We start from the raw sequence: 22867 nt of genomic DNA, 5'->3' as shown, positions 1-22867 counted from the left end.
TGCCACCTGCTTCATAGCGTTGAACAGATGTATATATGTAAACCATTACAAACCTGTTCACCCAATCATTTATCATTTTAAGGAGAGAAAAATACTCCAAAGGCACCCCCTACTCCAAATTTTACATGTTTGGGTGAATTACTATATTAATATTTTGAAGGCTGTAATGCAAAAAGGTACTTGAAGCTATTTTAGTGCATCACTCATAACAAGTAGGCTTTTTTTTTAAAAAAAAAAAGAAACAAAACTTTCAAACCATGACTTGTTTTTTTTTAAACAAAAAAACCCTTCTACCATGAAGAAACTGTATTTTCTATAGAGAATCCAATGGAGGTGTTGCATTATTCATCATCAAATGAAGAGGAAAATTTCAATTGCCAGTTTCTAGTAAATGGTCTAATTAAGAAAGGGAGATTCTGAGCCATGGACAGGCGCCACAATCATTAAAGGCCATTTTCCAGCAGATTACAGGTCTCCAGTCTATCAACGAGAATGCTGAACTAATTAAGCAGCAGAAAACCCAGCCCAGGACAAAAGTCTTCAGATTATGCAAATGTGTGTATGCAATGAAGGGTCTACGCTATGTTACTTTAAAATCAGAACCTCCCTCCCTTCAGACTTCCTAGCTGAAGTATTCCTATAAGGTAAGGGAGAACCATCTTTTTTTACTCTGTCAAGGGCTGCATTCCCTTGGAAAGTATTACTGTATGCTGGTGGAACAAGTGATGGTGGAGCTAGAGACAAAAGTGTTCTGGATTAATTGGTCCAGAATACAGACCTCCCTTCCTCGATTTTTTCCATGGCCACTTCAAATAAGAATCTCCAATCCTATGCTGCTCTACTCAGAAGTACTGGTAAGCCCCACTGGGTTTGATGGGGTTACTCTCAAATGGATGCTGTTCTACGGCCTAAAAAATAAAATAAAATAAATGCATGGCTAGTGCATTAGTGCAAGGGACGCGGGTGGCACTGTGGTCTAAATCACTGAGCCTCTAGGGCTTGCTGATCAGAAGGTAAGCTGTTCGAATCCCCATGACGGGGTGAGCTCCCGTTGCTCGGTTCCAGCTCCTGCCAACCTAGCAGTTCGAAAGCAGTTCGAAACGGTGTTTCTGTATGCTGCTCTGGTTTGGTGTTCCGTTGCACCAGAAGCGGCTTAGTCATGGTGGCCACATGACCTGGAAAAACTGTCTGCAGACAAACGTCGGCTCCCTCGGCCTGTAAAGTGAGACGAGCGGCGCAACCCCAGAGTCGTCTGTGACTGGACTTAACAGTCAGGGGTCCTTTACCTTTAGTGCATTAGTGCAGGGATGGGGAAATGTGGTCCTGCAGATGTTGCTGGACTATTAACTTCCATTTTCCCTGACCATGAACCATGCTGAGTGGGGTTCATGGAAGTCGGAGTCCAAACAACAGTTGGAGGGCCACAGGTTGTCCATCACTTATTTAGTGTCAATGAAGCAAATATGCCAAACTTTTGAAAAGTGTGCTCTATCCTATATTCAAATTATTCAACATTTATGCCCAATCTACATATATTTATGCCTATGCCTTCAGGCTACTGGCATCCATTGCTCTCCTCTGTTTGTTCAACTGGTAGCTCCTTCCACCCAAGCTTGATTATCAAACTTGCACAGGTGTAGAGGTTATTTGCTCCCAGTACTCAAGTTTAAGCGTGGACCAAAGAGAAGCAGAAAAGCTCTTTCTGGCAAAAACTGGTATCAGATGTTACCATTTTAACATAAGCTGAACACAGGCACTGGGGTGAGAAGAGTAAATTCATTTCCCTGTTGATCTGCATAAATCAGGCTTCTTCAACCTTGGCCCTCCAGATGTTTTGAGACTACAATTCCCAGCATCCCTGACCACTGGTCCTGCTAGCTAGGGATCATGGGAGTATAGGCCAAAAACATCTGGAGGGCCGAGGTTGAGGAAGCCTGGACTATAAACCTTTGGCAACCAGAGCATGTGTTTTCATTCAAGTACCATTTCCCCCATTTCTTCTACTGGAGTTTTTTCACTGTAAGCCAAAAGCGCATAGGAACAGCTCATGATTCATCCAATTACAATACGGACGTGGATAGACAAAAATACAGAGAGATAGTATTGCTCTAAAAATGCACAATTTGTCTTTCCTTTCCTTCTGCTATATTCTCAGGGCAGAGAGTGCATCTCTAATAAATGTATGATTGGCTCCTTCAGTTCTGGTTTTTAAGAAAGTTTCAAAAACTTGCCTAGTTTCCCCTTACTTTTCAATGTAAGTTTCTGTAGTATATGCTGCTGTCGAGTCCTTGTCAACATTTACTGAATTTTATTCTATTGGGCATATTTAAAACTGCTTTGAATATGTTTTATGTTTGTTTTTAATGGCATTGACATGAGCTTTATTGAGAGGGCTACAGTCTTGAAAATGGCTTGAACGACAGAATGAGTGACAGTCCTGACGTAGCACCATATATGATTTTTACAATTCAAAAACTGAGAATGAGAAATGAGAGTTATTATATGGAGACAGAAGGAACTTAATTCATGATCATGGAACTTAAGCACATCTTGTTTAGCTACCTGAAAAACCCTATTCAGCCAGGAAGGTCTCAGCCATGTAGCTCACAGCTGCCCTTCCCTCCTTGGAGGAATGACAATGATATTAACAAACAAACAAACAAACAAACAAACAAACAAACAAACAGAATGACATTTAAAGATTAATGCTGAGCAGGACTTTGTAGAATCTGGAATAACTTTTGGTGCTGTTAAGCACTAATTTGCAAACCTAATCAAAACCTTAAAATATAACTATTTTGTAAGCTTGAGACTCATCCTCAGCAGCTAGTATTAAGTCTCCGGCTTGCCAACAATGATGCAAAACTGCTAAACTTTTGCAAAATTCTGTAAAGAGTCTGTCTGGGGAAGAACATAAGAGAAATATTATGTTCTGGATTAGGCCAAAGGACCTTCTGAGTGCTTACATGCTAGCTTGTTCACTGAGATAATCTGGAAGGGTGCTGTTAGTTGTCCCCTGTGCTACAGAGGCCTGACTGGGCTCAACTGTAAGTCAGCCATGTGGTGTCAATTGCCCAACACTTTCCCAGCAGAGATTTGGCAGGCATGATCACTTTTGACTTCCAGGTGTTTCTTTTTGTGCTGTGATCCTATGTGATCATGGTATACATCTGAATACAGTGGTACTTCGGGTTACAAACACCTCAGGTTATAAACACTTTGGGCTACAGACTCCACTAACCTGGAATTAGTACCTCAGGTTAAGAACTTTACCTCAGAATGAGAACAGAAATCATACAGTGGTAGTGGGAGGCCCCATTAGCTAAAGTGGTTCCTCAGTTAAGAATGGTTTCAGGTTAAGAACGGACCTCAGGAACAAATTAAGTTCATAACCAGAGGTACCACTGTATTGATCTGAATATTGAAACTATGTGGATGGGGTCAAACACTTGATGCCTGACAGACACATGGCCTTGGGTCTCATATGCACTTGCATCCAGTAGCTACACAGGACTGCATCAAGTGGAATCAGCTCTCATCCTGCTGCAGGTGTGTGTGAAAGCATGTCTCATTTATTCACATTGTGAGAATTTAACAATGTGCTATGCAAGCCTTTTACATTTGTTTTGTATTTTCAGGTTCTTTAATACAAATACAATAAGAAGAAGATACAATATGACATATGATAGTTGGAAATACAATTATGTGATTATTGTCATCTCTCAGTTTTACACAACTTGTCATCCCCCCCACCATCATCATTATATCCCACAACTTACTGAACCAGCTCTTCACTGTGGCACATTAAGGTCCTTCTGTAATTGAGCAACATTACTCTATGCTGCTTCAAGCATATGTTGAATCAACATCTATGATCTTCATATTCTGCACTGTCTGGAATATGGCCCAGTAATAATACCTCCTGAACATCTGGTAACCAATACCCAGTGGTATCTATTATACGCAGGATTCACATTTAATATTTGCTCACCCCCAACACATGCAAAAATAAGTGAAGTTGGCACAACAGCCCTTCCAACATGCACCAGTCTCTAAACCACTGATAATATTCAGCTTAACAACAACAACAAAGCCCAAGCCTGCTGTGTTAGTAGAGCAGAAGCAAACCATAAAGATCAACCATGCATGCGAGGAAGTACAGTGCCAGTGTGATCCCAAGCACTGCCAAAGCAATGGCCATTAATGTTGCTGTATCAGCATTCTTCCTTTTCCAGCACAGCTGTTTCATGCATGGATTGGCTGGGCCATGGGGTGAGCCCTCTGTTACCATGCCGAAGACTGAGAAACAGCCTTGGAATCAGGAGCAGTAGAGCAGCCCTCTACTGCTGATCTCTAATAGCAAAGGGAGGCTGGGCAAATGCGGTAGTGCAGTACATCGCTTCAGCTCTCACTGCTCAAAACTGCTGTTTGTGCCGGTAAAGCTGATCAATAGGACCGAGCTGACCATTGGCTAAATCTTACTATTCCAACTTAGCTGGCTTGGAGTTCAAGCTGTAAACTGGCTGAAGTTCAAGTACTTCCATTTAACTAGGTCATGGATCAGGCTGCTCATGACCTAAAATAAGGGGTAAAATTCAATGAACAGGATAATGTGTGTGTCAAGTTATGGATGCACACACCTTATGCAAAAAATAGCTGCCCATTTCTTAGATATGATTTTGCACTTTGAAATTAATGATTTGCATAGCATCTCCTAATCAAAATATAAGCAGGATTTCTTTCTCTGAAATCGAGATTGCTGTGTTGATACTTAGTACACTGAAAATGGAAGTAATTGAGATTTAATGTACATTACCCCCCCCCCCCTTTACAACTCTTCTAATAATCCAATTGGCCCTCAGTAAACCCATGTCTAATTATTTCCAGCACTGAGGTCCATTACTGCTATCAATTTTTTTATGAAGACCCTCTCCCCACCAATACTTTACAAACATTTTGCAAAGTTCCTATCTGCAATGCAAATTAACTATAATCACAAATCCTTCCTTAAGTGGTCATAGGACTAAAGCCTAATAGTATTCAAGATCTTTATATAATAAAAAACAAGGAAGCGTTATGGGTTAACTCTTATGACAGAGTATCTAATCCTTAGGATAAAATTTACAAGAACAATGTTGTAAAGTTTGTGGTGATGATGCCCAAGAAGTCTTGTTCCCTTGCTTTCTAAAACATTTGCTCTCCTAATACACAGGAAAACTGTTTATCAAGGGAGCTGATATAAAACAGTCACGTGAGCATGCCTGTCTGTTTGTAGTTACAAAGTTTTCTACTTAGCCATTGTGTTCTCTGGGAGGTGTCAGAGACATATACATGGAAAATGGTGCTTAGAATTTAACTCTGTTCCTGCTAGTACAGAACACAAGGCCCATTTTACTTACTGTGTTGTGAGTGACCTGAGTAGTTCCACAACAAAGACTACCTCACCTTTCTCTGTGATTTGCAACACCCTCTGCTGGCAAATGTAAAAACAAAACACTTTTTGCATTTAGCAGTAATTGTTGCTATGTGCTCTGTTTTTCATTTCCTTAAAGTACTTTGTAAAGACGGAATCACCTCACATGCAGTTTGTATGTTCACAGATAGTTATATTTTAAAATTATTGTTTAGATCTCCCTTCTAGAGTCAAATAACATATATAGCATAAAGACGGCCACTTTTTCAGATTTATTTATTTATTGGTAAAGAGAAGGTAAAACAAGTTTTGTCTTGTCAAATTCTGCATTTCCTTTTGACGCTATGTCTAACTTTACTGGAGCTACTATTATAGTATTTCTTTACAAACCTGTACTTTGGGATGAGATGATCTTTCAGAATCAACTGAAGAGGCAAATGGCTGGAGCCCAAACAAATATTTAAATAATGGCATGGACTATATAGAACAGAATGATTTTTCAAGTGTTCGTTTATTCTCACTGTGCTTTGTAGCCAGAGAAGTTGGAAAAGAGAAAATATTGTATATAGATAAAGAAAGAATTTTAGATGGGATCTCCCCTGGGTAGCAAAAGGAATTTTTACAACTGACAGAAACACAGAATCTACAGGAATTAAACTTGAGTCAAAGTATTGGTAGAGGTAGTGGTTCACTGTCTGTGGTGAATAAGTTAGTGCATTTGTCCTCCAGAAAGAAGTACCAAAGAACTATTGGTAAACAGAGACCAACCCCTCCGCCACATCAATCATCACTTGTGTCTTTCCAAACTTGTTCAAAGAGAGCATGACCAAGATCTGACCCTGGCTGAGATGTTTTCCTTAACTCATGCTGGGGACAGGGTCTCAGGGTCTACTGCCTTGTAACTATAGATGCCTGTTTATTATATATATGGTGCATTTCAACGAATATTTAAACCTCTGCACTTGTGTCATAAGGCACATCACCATAAAAAATAAATAAATCCCAAAGCCCATGTCAAATAAGGTAATAGCTTACTTGCTACAATGGAATAACATTCCTTGCCTATTCCTTCTTCTTGCTCTGACAATAAAAATAACAGCAATTGTCATGCGGCTAAAGTAACATATATATGTCCTTAGAATTCAAAGCAAACAGCTTTACCTGGCAAACTTCATACAGCAATTTGTACTGTTCCTCTTGCTTCTGCAGAGAGCACAAGCTGCATCCCATGTTTAAGAAAACTGTCTTTCTTATTCACCGCAAGAGCCCGGGAAGTTGTTGTTAGCGAGCATGCATGTAGATATCCCTTTGGCACACTAAGAGAGTCAGATGAAACTGAAACGATTTACGTTGGTGATGCTCTGATCACTGGCAAGCAACTCTGCCTTCTTCCTTAATGCTCTCCCTCCTCCACTCACAGTACACAACACTCCCTCTACTGCTTTAGTCCAATGCACACACTATATACTGCTGCTCATGCATATTAATCAGCTCTCATTGACTATTCATAACAGACAGTGATACAGAAGCTATAATTGCTGCCTATGACAGCTGAAATTTCTCTAATTAACAAGCAAGCACTTCAGTAGCAGGGCATAATAAAAGACACTAACAATTCTGTAAACCATTTTGTAGCAATTACAAATAAACATGACTGCATTTTACTGTGGTCCCTAAGGATAATTCTTAGCACATTTAAGCAGTTTACAAATACATTTTAAATGTAAGTCATAACCAAAACGAATCTGCTGCTGATACAGAACTATTACAAGCAACATTAAACAGTTCAGCAAAGTTAAATAAAACACTCCTTAAAATATTTAAGAGAACGTGGTCACAACTAAATGGAAGTCTGTAGTGAACAAGCATGCATTTAGCAGAAAAGAAGAAAGGAAGAAAAATGAAGAATGGAACAGCTCAGGGAGCTGATGCAACTAGGAATGGGACAAATTCTGCAACTTATTTTCATTAAAGTACAATATTGCCAGCAAACCTCACGATAATATAGTTCTTTATAAATTCCACCTGACATCAGAATGGTTACACATTATCACAGCACCCATTAATAGTATTTATGTGATGATTCTGTGCTTATGCATATGCTAAACAGGAGCTATATAATCAGCTGAGCACACTTCAAGGTCCTCTAAAGACCATATAGCATGTGCACTCCATGGTAATGTGACTGCTATAGTTGCTTTATGATGTGTATTTAAAAAACCCTCTGTATATTTACTTCCTTCAGCTGGTAAATTCTAAGTGAAATTATTCCCCATTCACCAAATGAAATCATTACCTAGTGATGATTTGCAAGTTTTGGCTTCATCCATTGTAACACGCATATGAAGGGTCAGGTGTCTCTTTGTGTTCAGAAATCCCACAAACACTGTTTCTAGTTGGGAATACACTATAGGAAAGCAACAAGGTCCCCCCCCCCCTTTATAAAATGTAGATCCTAACTTTTTGCCAATGTAATCAAGCCCTTTATCCCTGGAACACCTCTGGTCACCTCCAAACACTCAATACTTTGCACAGAGGAATTCAGTTGCTTACTGGAAATTGAGGTTTGCGCAGCTAAAGTGCATTACAGTGCTCTGTCACTCTGGTGCAAGAAATTCACTTAAAAAAAACACACCGCCACCTGGCTTCTTGCAGTTAGGAAAGTGATGGGAAATACACAACAAAGTGTGGGATAACCATATAACCTCCCTACAAGACATATAACCTCCCTACAAGCAAATCAGAATGAATGCTCAAGAAAGAGGCTATCTGGAGGAGTCCCTTGTGAAGTAGGTTAGGCTTGGAGGCGGTGACTGGCTTTGTAGCTGAGTGGAGATCAGAACTGAGTTCTATTACAACATTCTTAGCCACTGTGCCTCAATGGGTAACAGTGGACTGAGCCTTAGGAGGCACTTGTTCACAGTAGAATCCACTGATTGTTGGCTAAACTCACCCATTGACAGTATGTGTGCAGTCTGAGAGTCAAAAAAGTGTCCTGTGAACAGATGAAGCCTGTTATTATTTTCTGGAAGTGTGGTGGACACAGTGTGGTGGACACAGTGTGGTGGATGTACAGTAACTGTATTGCCTCAAACCACAGAACATTATTTTGATTATCAAAGTGTGATGTTAGCCTCTCAAGTGAAGCACAAACATTGCCAAAGAAAGCATAAATCAGCCATCAACCCACACCACTGTGTATGTTCACTCAGCAGAGACAGGTTCCTCATCATATGGCTGTGGAGTGGACAAGAAAGATCAATAACAGTGTAAGGACTCTGCTGAAGAACGAAAGGAAATATGGTGGCAGGTTCTTTCTGTAACATGTCCACCCTTAATGATAACTTCTGTTGCCTTTGCCCTTCTTACCAAAACAGTCTGCATTGGTTTTTTGAAAGCTTTGGGAGGATTTGCAATGCCTTGTCTTGGTCAGCCCATATGTTAACATGAAAAAGTATTTCTCTAAGGGTTTGAACGTGGGAGAACCTTACACAGAGTGAAGTGAAAAGAAAATCTGAACAGACCACAGGATCTCTGGGGCAAATAATTCAGGAGACAACTTTGGGAAGACTGAATGTTCCCTGAAGTTGCTTGGAGTTTCACATTCCCAGGCTGCAATCTTATGCTTGCTTACTTGGAAGTTAACCACATTGTACTCAGTGGGAGATAGGTTTGAGTTTCATGTCTCAAATTTCCCTGTATCTGGAGGTTCTGTCTCCCAAGCTTCTCCCAGCATATCCCATTGTCCTTTATGAAGAGTGAATGGAATCTGACTCTCCACTGGCCACATTCTGCATTTGTGACATCAACAGCATGGTACGTATAATGTGTACAGTGTGTTCTTTGGTGCACCAGGAACTGGAACATCTGCTAAGCTAATATAAGAATCAGGAAGATTGGGATAACAGCTCTTCAGCTGCAAGTGAAATAAATCAGTAGTTTATTTCATCAGTATGAGTTAAATGAAACAAAATAACAGGACAGGTCCCTGATGCAATTCAGAAGCAGTCCCTGTTAATACACAGCTACACAAGAATATCACCACATACCTTTAAAATATTCTGTAATCTCAAATGGAAGAATAAACCAAGAGGGTTGGCTTCCCATGTTCTTGTTGACAAATATTCAACAACCCCTGTGGTATCCATGTTGTGTGATGGAAGTGGAGTCAGTGTGACTATCAAGCAAAGAGCCTTTTCTAAATTGAGGATGCTTTTCTTTTTGTGTGTAAGTCCAATTCTGAATTTTGACACATTTTAATGTCTCAAATTGACCTGGGTTGAGTTGTGTGTTCTTATCAGCAACTGTTTAAGCAAACTGTCTTTGTATAGGCTGGGTGCAATGAAATAATATTTTGCTTAACATACCAATAGCCTAATTAACTTTCTTTCATTTTCAATGTTTTTCTCATACGGAAGGAGGGCAAGAGGAAAGAGAGAGAGAGCAGCTGTTCCTTTGTAATAACTTTATGTAAGCTGAGTTTATGATGATGGTGATGACCATTGTAGGAAAGAGGGTGAAAGGAAGGGAGGTATTAGTTTGGAACATTAGCACTTTACAGAAGAAAAGAAATCTGGGGTGTTTGTTTCTGTATGTGTTCAGATTTTATTTTATATGAAAAAAACCAAGTACAAAAATTGGGTCAGCTTAATCAGCCCTTTTAGTGACTATGCGGAGAATGTATCCAACTATCAATAGGGCTATTTATAAGGGCTTTCCCAATATCATAAAGCTCTTATGGCCATGAAAAGTTTTTGGCTCTCAATAATTAGAGACTTACAGACTTTGTTGTTTTGTGCAGGCTGAGCTTTTACCTTATGAATACTTGGAGCCAGTGCCAAAATAAAAGAAAAATGTCTCTTAAGAACAAACTCTATTAATATATTTCTAATTCCCATTTATCCGGTTCCAGGACATGGCCTTGGTGCCCTCCACTGTTGACTGTGATTTTATATCCTAGCCACAAATCACCTACCAAGTGCCTCCCTTGTCCCAACAGCCATTGCCTCCAGGTCTTTCCTTTGCCTTGTTCTTTTGTATTTACCACATTGTTCCTTCCATTTTAATATTAGTTGTTCAAGGACCAGCCAACACTATTAGATCTTTTTACCATGAATTTGCAGGACAGATTTTCCTGTGGGTTATTTACCCTGTCACTATGATAAAGTTCGCAAAATGAACAAAACAAAGTGTGAATTACCCTAAATTCTGTTATTAAAATAAATAGCTTTGTCCCTCTTCCATATCTGCTGCCAGCAATAGCTGTCCTCTATGCTCATCCACTGCTTTCATGCCATTTGCAGCTACTGTGGCTGTAACTCCTTCCCATCATGCAACACATACAGTATGAAGATAGAAAGATCTTATCACATGGTGAATCTAAGAACACTTACCAGCATTGTACAGCTGTGATTTGCCATATCTAGAAAAGTATTAGAAAATTAGCTTTCTCCCCAGGTTTTCATGTCTTGCGACCGCTTTTATAATACCAAGTTACAAAGAGGAATTCTTTAAAGAGATTATTTTGTGGTGATCATTCTAGCTCAGAACTGCATGTTAAAATCTTGTATGGCCATGCAAGATAATGCATTACTGGTGACTTCATACAGATACAGTCTTCAGAATGGAGAAGGGCTGTAGCTAGCCAAAGGGGACATATTTTGCATGTGCAAGGTGCCATCTCCAGTTAATAAAGGTCAAATAGTAGTACAGTAAATGCAACATGTTAGTGCTGGAAAAGGCTCCTGTCTAAAACCCCACAAAGCTGCTGCTGGTCAATAGACCAAGATGGACCATCATCTCGATTCTGTATGAGGCAGCTTTTGCTGTTCCAGTACATGCTCAAATCCTTCCACATCTGTTAATTAAATGGTAAGCTCTTGAAAGCCTTTGCCTTGGTTTCCCCAATATGTGAGAAATAAATGAGCTAACCGGGCTCTTATGATGAATAATAAGACGAAATACCACTGAAGGCCTCTGCATTCTAAAAATGATATAGAAATTATTAATTATAGTTTTTTTCTTTGATATTTTGAACAGGAACACTAGAAATTATTTGTGCGATTTTGTAGCAACACAATGGGTTTGGACTAGTTTACTAACGTCAAATGTTGAGAACAAAGCAGCATTTGGTAATATGGCCACACCTAGCAAACTGCCTTTGTGCAATTTAGCTTAAATGAACCCTGCCAGTTATACTGTGATTTCCCAGGTTGAACGAAGTAAACTACCTTTAAAAAAAATCAAGCTACTCCTGTTGTGCATGGAATAAGTCTGTCAGCTCCCATTACTGGCTAAAATGACACCACTGCCCTCTATTGGAAAGAATTAGGCCATGAGTTGCTAGGCCACAGCGAACAGAAATATTTGGCAGTGCGATCATTACAACTTATTTATTATCACAGCACTCTCTACAGAGCCTCATCTATAGCATGGTCCTGAAGTACAGGAAGAAATTTATAAATAAACAAATAAAGCAGGCATACTTTGGCTCTCTTAGCTTCTGAGGCAAGAGGAATCCGTTCACTTCCAGCAGCTGCCTGGCAGTAAGTGGGCATAGATGCTCTCATCCTAAGGCTTCTCAAATGTCAGCCGGGACCACCCAATCCAAGGTCACAGAGCAACTGCTTGATCCTCCCCCTCCCAGGCTTCCCTGAAATCATCTGGGAGAGGAAGTTTGGCTGGAAGTCCTTACTCTGATTCTTGAGCCAGTGAACTGAACAGGTATATGCCCAGGTAAAATCCCACCCCACTGTAGGCCTGACTGGGAGACAGAGGAGCCACAGTGGTGATTCTCCACGTGCCCCACCTCAAAGCACTATAATGGCAGTGAATTTTAAGCAATGGCTGGGCTTGGGTGCAAAGGAGCTTATTCTCTATCAGAGACTGCAGCTTGTAGGTGCATCCTTTCAAGGCCTGAAAAGAGCCAAGTACGTAGCCTTTCCTTCAAACAAACTTGCCTTCCTGTCTGGCTCTCATGCAAAATCGACAAAAACCATAGCAGCTTTTCCTGGCTTTCCTAGGGAAGCTGCTTCAAAATTCACAGCTGTGCAGAGAGAATTCTCAAGTGTTTTCTTTCAACTTGGGAATCGCAACTGCTATATTTGGGCCGATTCCTGCCTTTGCCATCTTGGGCCCACCCCCAGCCCCCTTGCCGCCTTTGTCCTCCCACTGGTACAAAGATGCTGCCCATACTTTGGTAAACCTCTCATCCATTTTTATGGGGTGGCATCCCTCCCCCTCAGTTGCTTATTGCACAGCTGCACACCCACACAGATTTCCAGCATGTCGCTCTGGGTCATTTGAAGGCTATTGCAAGAGCTTGATTCCAGTATTGCCTGAGTGGGCAACTGGGAAATGTTATATTATCTCCCCATCAAAGGTCAAGTCTGGGAGCTTCCACATTCCACATACAGAGTCCACTTGGTCTGCCCTTTCCTGATGGAAGCAGCACAAAATAAAACTGGAAAATCCTGCATTAGATGGAGAACGTCTAGTGAGAGCCAGACCTGCATTTAATTTGTGACCCATAGTCCTTGTAAAGGGATTGTCTGATCAGTTAAAGAAACTATAGAAAAACATTTCACAGACCCCCAAAGACTCTGTGAAGGTTTAGAGCAGGGGTTGTCAACCTGGTCCCTACCACCCATTAGTGGGCGTTTCAGGATTCTAGGTGGGCGGTAGGGGGTTCTACGGCACAAGCTGAATCCTCCTTCCATTGAGCACCGGTGGCTGGTAAGGAAATTCTACCATCAAGAAAGGTTGACTACCCCTGGTTTAGAGTTCCAAGCCCAGTGAATTTTATACGATAGCTGAACAAGGATTTTTTAAAACATATTATTTTTTAAGGATTTCTTGGTTTACAAAAGTATGTGCAATGTCTCTTTTTTCCAAGTTACATTTTCTACAGATCAGTTTCCTATGTTGAGACATTAGTGTTACATTAGGAAGAAAAAGGGGAAGGAGCTGGAGGGGGCCATGGTGAGTGGGGGTGGGGTGGGATGGCAATGCTTCTATTCTACCTAGTGTATGTGTGGGGTTTTGTGTCAGCATTGCTTGTGTGGGTTCTCTTTACTATTCGCTTGTATTCCTTTGGTGGTGAGAGATGTTTGGTCTAGGGGTGTGGTTGTTTGTTTGTGATTGGCTGTAGTGAACTTTGTTTTCGTGGAGAGACCTGTCAGGAGTAATCAAATCAATGGTATCAAATAGTATGGGAAGCAGCCTTATTAGAAAAAAAAAACCTAACCTGAACAAGGTTTGAACACACACAAAAGCCAACACTCTAGCTCTGTAGCCTATTAATCTAAAATAATGCTTCATACAGTGATGTGGTGAATTAATGTTGTTGTTTTTAAAGCAAAATTTTAAGGCAGCTGTTTAATCAATATGAATGTTGTAGAGATCAACTGACATAATTTTCAGTCTTTCACACCAATAGGCATGTTATCAAAAACTAATTGTTCAATCTCATCAAAGGAACTAGATTACATTTAGTAATCTGAGATCACAGTTATAGGGCTATAGCTCAGAGGCAAGGGAAATTGGGGTGATTTACCATAATACCCACAGAAGCATCTAATATTTGCTAGTTTGCTGAAGTAAAACAGTAATACTGTGGAGATACAATGGGGTTATCAATCTGTTTAGTATATCTAAATCCTTCTGGTGTTTGACCTTAGAGTCTTTAAGGTGAACTGCCTTTAGGGATTGCAAACAAAACAAAACCCAATGTCATAGGATACTAGATTACAAATGATTCGTCTTCAGATGGTTTTTGTACTGTGCATAAATACACAGTATCTGAAGAAGTGTGCATGCACATGAAAGCTCATACCAATAACAAACTTAGTTGGTCTCTAAGGAAGGAATTTTTAAATTTTGTTTCGACTACGACAGACCAACACGGCTATCTACCTGTTAACCATAAATACAGTGTTGTTAGCAGAGTTGGGTTAGCGGAGTCTGTAACCTGAAGCGTCTGTAACTTGAAGCATCTGTAAGCCGAGGTACCACTGTATAAGATACTGAACCACAAACCAATTAGGCTGTTGTAGGGCATATGGTGATGAGCTCAAATGCTTTTCAACAAGCCCTACAAAGATGGGCTTCAGTAGCACGAACATTGTACAGTGCAGCAAATGTACCATATCACAGATGTATCTGTCAAGAGGAAGTCTTGTTTGTATACATTATAGAAGAAAATAATCAGGAAATGTATTGAAGTGCAAGAATGAAAAAAGAAGGCAGATTCTTAGTTAAGGTCACAGGCCATTAGTACAGTCTACAAAGGCTTCAATGTTTCTTTTCAATAACACACTCTTCAAAACCATCCTGATGAAGGCTAGGTAGCATTACATGCTAGGACACTCTTGAAACATGGGAGCTGGTGTTTTCCTTTTGAACCAGAGTGAAAGCCAAGTCTTATGAGAAACCATAGATAATTAACGCTTAAAATATTCTCAGTTTCTGTTGTGGTTAACAAGTGAAACCACCAGTAATGATGTAATCTAGCATGTCAAAAAAAGGAAAATGAGAAGAGGAGGCAGAAGGCAGGGAGCAGCTAAAGGATGCAGAGGCAACTAATTAACTAAGTGATCCTTTAAACTGTCAAATCAAGCAAGGAGCTCCACGGACCGGTGTCTTATTGATATTCACATTAGGGCATTGGAAGCAATGATTCTAGTCCCAGTGGTTATAGTTAAACATTTTCTTTAAAAAAACACACACATAATGCCTGGTTTACCCCTAGGTATCCTCAATCTCCCATTCATAGGGAAATGAGAGAAGGCCACCCTGAATTGCATAATTTACTGTTAGGATGAAGAAGGAGTGGGGTGTAATTCTCAAAGGGTGCATATTGATTTTTGAATTATTATGAGGGATTGCATATGGAAAAAAACCCACACAATTATTTTTCTTCTTGCCACACTGTTAATCGTGCAAAGACTTACAATGTTAAATTAGGAAAAGATGTGTGTAACTCTCTGTAACACAATCCCCCTGCTTTTAATTTCACACAAGAGATGAATATGCAATTTAATAAAACCCTGTCATGAGTAGGTTGAGATGAATTTGTTCTACCTCATCAGTTGTGATCCAAGGGCAGTCTTTGCAAAATTGTCATTCCCACAAGAACAATAATCTTTAAGGATCAATAATATAATTATCTCCTCACATTTGAGACTGTTGGGCCTTTTCAGGAATCTAGACAATTTTCTTTTATCTGATAGTCACTGAGATAAACAGATAACATTTGTAAGATGTTGGATTTGGGTTTTTGTTTTTAAGGAAAAGCCCTTTGAAGTTACTGCTGACACATTACTATTTACATAAATATGAATTTACATAAATATGAAAGAATATATACATAAATGAATTCCCTACTCTTTCATTTTTGTAGCATATGGGTCCTGTTATGTCACTACGTATCATTCACAGAATGGCGGTGATCCACGTGCTCAGTCAGTGATCATACACTGTCCAATGGGATTTTCCCATCTTCTCTTCAGTCGTAGCAAGAGCTTAACATCCACCCCCAGTGTATGAGGCAAGTCAATCTCATTTCACACTTGCACTTTAAAGCTCCACATTGCATTGTGCTCTGCAGCAGATAGTACAGTCGAGAAATTTCAAAGATTTGTAATATCAATTGTTACAAAAATTACATAGGGCAGAAAACCTGTTTTTACAAAAGAACACCCTATTTTGCTTCTCAAACCACTTAAACAGCTCTCCTCTTTCTGACACGTTCACTTCCCTGAAATTCTCCTGTATCACTCTATTCTCCACAATGCCCGCAATCCTCTGCTACCAGTTAAGGTTCCCAACCTGGCCCTTGCCATTTCTTTCAAGAGTTTACTTCTGCATTGTATAAGACTAGGAATAACCACATGGTGCCATTGAGATATAATTGGACTACAACTCCCATTAGTTTCAGTCACCTTGACTAATAGGAAGATGGGAGCTGTAGTCCAACAACACATGGAGGGTACCACATTGGCCACCCATGTGCTAGACTGTAAACCTGAAATGTTGTGACCACGAAATATTTCCATAGTCACAATGGTAGACACATATTTCACCAAAGTGAATAACTGGAATTAATGAAAAAGCAGCCTTGTGTTTCCTAATAAGCAATGTCTGAAGTCAGCCTGGAAGTGTACTGTGTACTTTGAAGTGGTTTTTTGGGGGGCAGTGGGGGATAAGCTCAGAAAAGGCCTTGTCCATTGTTCATTTGTACTTAAGGCTTGTGTGAAAATTTAACAGTATTTAGCCACAAACCTTATTCTATTATATACAGGCATACTTAATAATTTAAGTTTTATGTGTGTTTTGAAAAAAATCAAAAGGATAATGTATCTATCAACTAGGTTAACAATAGATAATGAACTGTCAGTCTACAAATGTTGAATACTTTGACTGCAAATGTCTTCTGGGAGCATACGTTATGGGTCAGAAGACACAGTGATTAAACCTACAGAGAGAAAAGTCTGTCACTTTGGGTCATGGCAGGAAGATGCTTCCCAATAGTCTCACTAAGGAATTGAATAAATGGAAAACAAATGCCAATGGAAAATCAGCTGGAAAGAAAAAGTACATTCCATGGTGCTCTTTCATTACATCAGAACTGAGGCCAGATCAGCTGGTGTGTTTGTTTGTTTTTTATTTATTCGTGAGTTATGGAAGCACCTAGATTCTAGATCAATAGGATTTCTATGATGGTTTGGGTAGCTCACATTTCCAGTTATAGTAGAATTTTCAGTGGTATTTCTTCTTCCCCACATTGCACTATGTTTGTACTTGGAAAAGGTAATGTAAAATACCTAGGCAACATATCAAAAGCTCGTGTAGCACAGTGGTGAAGAGACTGAGCTACGAATCAGCAAGGAGCTGGTTTGAATCTTGGCTCTGATATGCACTCATAAGGTGGTATTGTCTGTGTCATTCTCCTTCAGCTTCCACAACAGAAAGATAATACTGCTGACCTATCTTAAAGTGCTGCTGCTGTAGGGATAACAAGATAATATATGTGGCGTCACATTGAACAATTTAAAGCACTATATAAATTATATTTGTTACTACTTCTTCTAAGTGATGACCCTGTACTAAGCTTGTAGCAAGAGGTGGATACTGAATTTCACATTCCCTGTAACTTTCAACTCCTTGCACAAGCTAGCTTGGAGAATTGCACATTACCGCAACCAATCTATCCTTCCTCCCTACTCATCGACCCACCCTGAGTTCCATGTCAGAATTCCAAGATACAGTGAAAGGAGTTCAGATTCTTTTTTTAAAAAAAATAAACTGTTTTAGTTCAGCAAACTGCACAGGTGATGTGACAAACCCATTTTAGATCACATATGCCAGGGCTCAAACATTGCCTCACAAGGATAGTCATGTAAGCATTTACACACACCTAAGGATGTGGCTGTAATTTAGTGAAGGGAGATAAAATCCTTGGCACATAGAGATAACCTTCTGGTTGACTTTGTAATTACTCAGCTCAAGCTATACTTTGGTGTAACCGGGATTGGTCTCAAGGATTTCAGCTTATGCCGCCATGATGGTTTCTTAAAGTCTCGCAACTCAGGTGTTAAATCTTCCTCCTGGGCTTCAAGATGCAACTCCGATTTAAATAGCTGTTTTGTGTGATTAAGAGTAATTTGGAGCAATTAAAGAAAACAGTTCACTTGTGACAGGTGGCAGAAAACGAAAAGAGATAATTACTTTTTTTTAGCCATCTGTGTTAATTGTCATTAGCAGAATTAAGTTGCAGTATACCTCTTTGAAATGCGAGGCAAAGTTCTTTCCACCTTTGCCTTGTAAACTAACACTTTCTCAAGACTAGGGGAAGGGGGGAGAAAGTAATTTTACCTTGCTTGCCACAAAGTGCCCATTTGTTCATTTTTGGAAATGAAGGAAAGTTGCAAAGTGACTGTTGTTGTCATTAAGACAATGAAATTATAAGCTGCCTTTGGTAGCAGGAAGACTGCTGTGGCACACAAACGTGTGAAAACTAGGAGTTACATACATATATTTAGCCAATGCGTTAAATTTCCCTGACTCTCTTTACCTTTACTTACTAAATAATGCAACTCATAATGAATCTATGCTATCACTAAATTGTGTGTGTGTGTGTGTACGTGCGCAGACTGTACTAAAAAAAGTGCTACCAACTAATTCTGCACTTTCTAGAGGACAACTATAGTCTATGAACATCTCATTGTGTCTTAATGTCTAAATGACTGTTATGTACTGAGCTGAATCCTTGAACAATAGGATCCAGAATGCAGCAGTCTGATTGGTCTGCAGAAGCCACCCAATCCAGCTACAGGTAGAAGTGAATCAGCAACCTGATTGGCCTGCAGGGGCAGCCAATCAGCCTTCTGGAGGAGGTGAATCCGCAACCTGATTGGCCTATAGGAGCAGCCCGGAATTAGCCAATCACATCCATTGTGTAAATAATGTATATATAGCTAGACGTTTTGGGGAAAGTTTCATTCATTGCTAATCATGTCAGCATTGGAATGTTTTCACTTTCAGGGGATCCAGTTTTCCTGAAGAAATCAAGGCCGCCGGAGACACAATTGCGCAACAGTATAACTTGAATCTCACATATTTGTGGAAGAAGTGACAATCAGTGGCCTGTAATTTAAGTGCCGCAATCTCAGTCTGGTTGCTTAAATCTCACTGACTTCAAGGGAATTCAAGCAAACCAACAACAGGCAGAATTGCAGCAAATATGTACAAGCCATATCCAGGGGACCCTTAAATTGTCCTAAATTGGGGAGGGGGATCCCCATATACATTCAAGCCTCCTTAGGGGAGGAATCATAGCCTTGAATGTTCAAGATCCTGGGTTCAATCTCCAGCTAAAAATATCTGAAGGACCCTTGATATGAAAAATCTCTGCCTGGGGGTAAAATTATAAGCAAATTGGCAATGTTTTGCTTAAAAGTAACTGCATGTGTAACATTTATTGATTTATTCTGAACATTTGTATCCTACCTGTCTTCAAAGCAGAAGGCACATTTTCCTTCTGTCTTGATTCTTGAGCAAGTTAAGAATGGCAATGTTACGTGGCAAGACATACACACTTTGACATGATTTAGAATGCAGATGGCCAACCTGTGGCAAATTCTGGATTTCAAAGGTTCCGCTTTGAGTATGACTTGGTTAGATACCATCCCTTATGAATATATACAAGTTACAGAGGAAAAGTCCATACAACCCACTATGCATGTTTTTTGCTTTTAACGATTCATGAGACAATCAGACCAGTAAGAGCTAATTAAAATACCCTATTACTCAGGCATGGCGTGCTCTGCTTCCAATGGAAGCATAATATCACTAACATGACATGCATGCACGAAAAAGTACGTATCATGTCATCTGACAAGTTGGCTATTGTCTAGAGCAACTCCTCCAACCCACCCCACCCCCCGGGAGGGATTCATGCGTGTGACTGCCCAAAGGAGGGTCATGATTCAGTCTGACAGGGGCATAGCCTGGACACATTTTTCCTTAATTGCCTAGTTGTCATCTCAGATACAGCCCTGGGTGCCTCTATAGCTGAAGCAACAAAGAAAATGGATCTACTGAATATGATATATTAAAACCCCAAAACGTTCCCTATATTTGGGGCGCTCTTGGTTAAGAAGCCAAATAATTAATCTTTGTCTCTTTCATTACCAGCTGAATAGTGGCCATTATTTGATGACAGAACGCATGTATGAAATAATGAAAAGAAGCAAGATCACTTGAATGTTTAATTTCTCTTTTTGTTCTGTTTCTTTCTAACTGCGGCCATGCCACAGTTTGTAATACTGTACCTACAAAGGGAGTCATGGCTAGAGATAATTCCTAACTTACACTATAAAGCCTCACTGTGGCAAATGCAGGATCTGGTGTGTTTTTTTCCCACAGCAGGGAGTGATATAATGGACCCTTCTGATCTTTCTCCCCTCTCCATGCAAGGGCTAAAATTCTTTCATAATGGGACATAAAAATGCATTGTTAACAAGATTCAACAAATATGGCATATGGTAACCTAAGCAAAGTGTGAAGAAGCCAAGTAAAAAATTATGCAGGATGGATCTAACAAATATCATGCGGCATATGCAATTTTTTCTGGCAATCGTTGAAGAGGCTGGTAAGAATGATTTGTTCTAATGAATGTGGCTTTTCTTACAAAATGAGTAAGGAGCATTCATGGGTTGTTCCAGGACAATCTCTTAGGGCAAGAGGTTGCATTGTCCTGATTATTTATTTATTTATTTATTTATTTATTTATTTATGGCATTAATAGGCTGTCCTGAAACAGAACATTCTTAGGGCAGATTAGATCACAAACTAAATTAAGAATTCAATAACCATAACAATAAAAGTAACAAGTAAAATGATGCATCATAAAACACGAGGAACAGAGAATAAAAGTTCACTAAAACATATGTAGTAAGCTGTACGAAGAAGAGAGAGAAGTTACTCATACTAAGTTTGTTGTAACACGTTAAACAAAACAAACACGAAAATTTTGAAGTATCGGTTTAGCAAGTCAGCTAAGTGGGCTTCAAAAGGTTAAGACAATGGGTTCCATATACACTGGCACCTCGGTTTATGAACTTAATCTGTTCTGGAAGTCCATTCTTAAACCAAAACTGTTCTTAAACCAAGGTGCACTTTCCCTAATGAGGCCTCCTGCCGCCGGTGCCCTTCCACCGTTCAGATTCCGTTCTTAAACCGAGGTAAAGTTTGCAAACTGGGACACTACTTCCGGTTTTGTGGCGTTCGTAAACCGAATCGTTCATAAACAGGACTTTTCTTAAACCGAGGTACCACTGTATGCCATCAACAATTGACAATTACACCCATAGCATTGGACTGTATAAATAACTGGAAGATCAAAATAGCTTTTTATCTAAGATACCCAGGGAAGGAAGGCCTTTTACCTATTTATAGCATCTGTAGGCCACAAACATTCAACTTGCCAGACGATATCATTCTATGGGCCAAACTAGACCTCATATTTGTAAGCTGCTTAGAGGTTTGTGCGCGCGTTTATTCATTTATTTTTTCAACTGAGCGGTATACTATTTTTGTTAAATAAGATAAAGTAAAAAAAAAGAAAGATGATTTTCATGACTTTAGCCCTTTCATGGTTTGTTTGTTTTTTAATACCCAGCCTGGGAAGGGCTGATCCGACTGGGACTATGGCATGGAGAAGGAGGGGTTTTAACCCTTTGCAGCTGCTGTGGTCACATTCTAAATCAAGAGTGGGGTTTACCTCCCATTGTAAATAGTTGGCATGCAGTCCCGATTCACATGATGACTCTTAAATATGAACGCACAAATCATAGGGAGTGCAGTTATTTGAACACTGCAGATGTACAATTTCCATCTGTTGTAATATATAGGAAATCCCTCTTCAACTAACTTAAGTTACAGTTTTTGTTACGATCAGCAATGGGCCAACGTTCTGCTAGGTGATATCTTCCCACCCCATCCTTTACTCAGGATACAGACATGTTAGCTGTTAATCAGGCTTCCATGTTAAAACCGGGGACATGGTTCTTTGTTTCACTTGCTCATGACAAGCTCTACTAACCTTGCACATTGAACATACAATTGCCACTAACAATGAATGTGTCTAACATGTGGGAAAGATTTCACTGCAGAAGTACCAATATCGTCCCACAGTTATCACCCATCAGTCAGTGCAGTATCCCCGAGCTATGCATTCATCAAATGTTTATTGATTAAAGGCTGGGTTATAACTCCTCTAAAGGACTGGGAAATATTACTTGTGATTTAAATAGTATTTAGAAGACAGAAATCAAATGCAAAGCAGTATTTATGCAGTATCAGTTTTTTTTTCCAAGAGTGGCCGGAGTAAAACAGCAGGAATGGAGGAGGCTTTCCTGAAATCTTTCGGTGTATATCATACTTAAGAGGTAAAGCAGCAATCCAGAAAGAATGCCCACACTGTGATATAGCATATATTCTGCCCACTCTGCAACAGAGCACACATCCTGCCACTAAGTTTGTCACTGCCTCTGAAAAATCCTCAGCAGCATTACCCAAATACTTAAAAGGAAAGAAAAGAAACAAAACTGCAATGATGTGGCCAGGTGGAATTTCTCCCCTGCCAGCTACAGCCCTGATAGGGCCCTGCTCCAAATTCCTTCCATGGAGAATTATAGAACATCTATAGTAAAGAGGAGAGCCTTTACAAAAGGCTTCTCCAACCTAGCACCCTCTGGTTATTGTTCAACTAGAACTGCCATCATCCCTGACCTCTGGCCATACTGGCTGGGGCTAATGGAAGTTGCAGTCCAAGACTGAGGGGGCAGGGTTGGGGAAAGCGGCTCTATAACTATCCTTATGGCAGGATAGTCCAGAGGTATGCATCTATGTCTCTTACCCTACCTTCTGGTGGGGGAAATTCAAGGCCTGCTT

At 39.9% G+C, this 22867-nt stretch overlaps 1 protein-coding gene across 3 annotated transcripts in view; it reads right to left on the bottom strand.

Moving 5' to 3' along the window:
• Positions 1-22867, bottom strand: part of PDZRN3 (PDZ domain containing ring finger 3) — a 179181-nt gene that overhangs the window by 40286 nt on the left and 116028 nt on the right. The window contains exon 1 of one of the 3 annotated variants that reach the window (XM_079958735.1): positions 6575-6830. The exons of the other annotated variants lie outside the window; for them this stretch is intronic. Within the exon in view, the coding sequence (XP_079814861.1) occupies positions 6575-6643 (69 nt within the window). The 5' untranslated portion in view covers positions 6644-6830. Of the gene's footprint in view, positions 1-6574; positions 6831-22867 lie in introns of those variants that run through there. 3 annotated transcript variants of the gene reach the window in all.

Source organism: Podarcis cretensis, assembly GCF_951804945.1.
Source record: "Podarcis cretensis genome assembly, chromosome: 2".
Classification (NCBI taxonomy): domain Eukaryota; kingdom Metazoa; phylum Chordata; class Lepidosauria; order Squamata; family Lacertidae; genus Podarcis; species Podarcis cretensis.
This window is presented reverse-complemented; position numbering and strand designations above follow the sequence as displayed.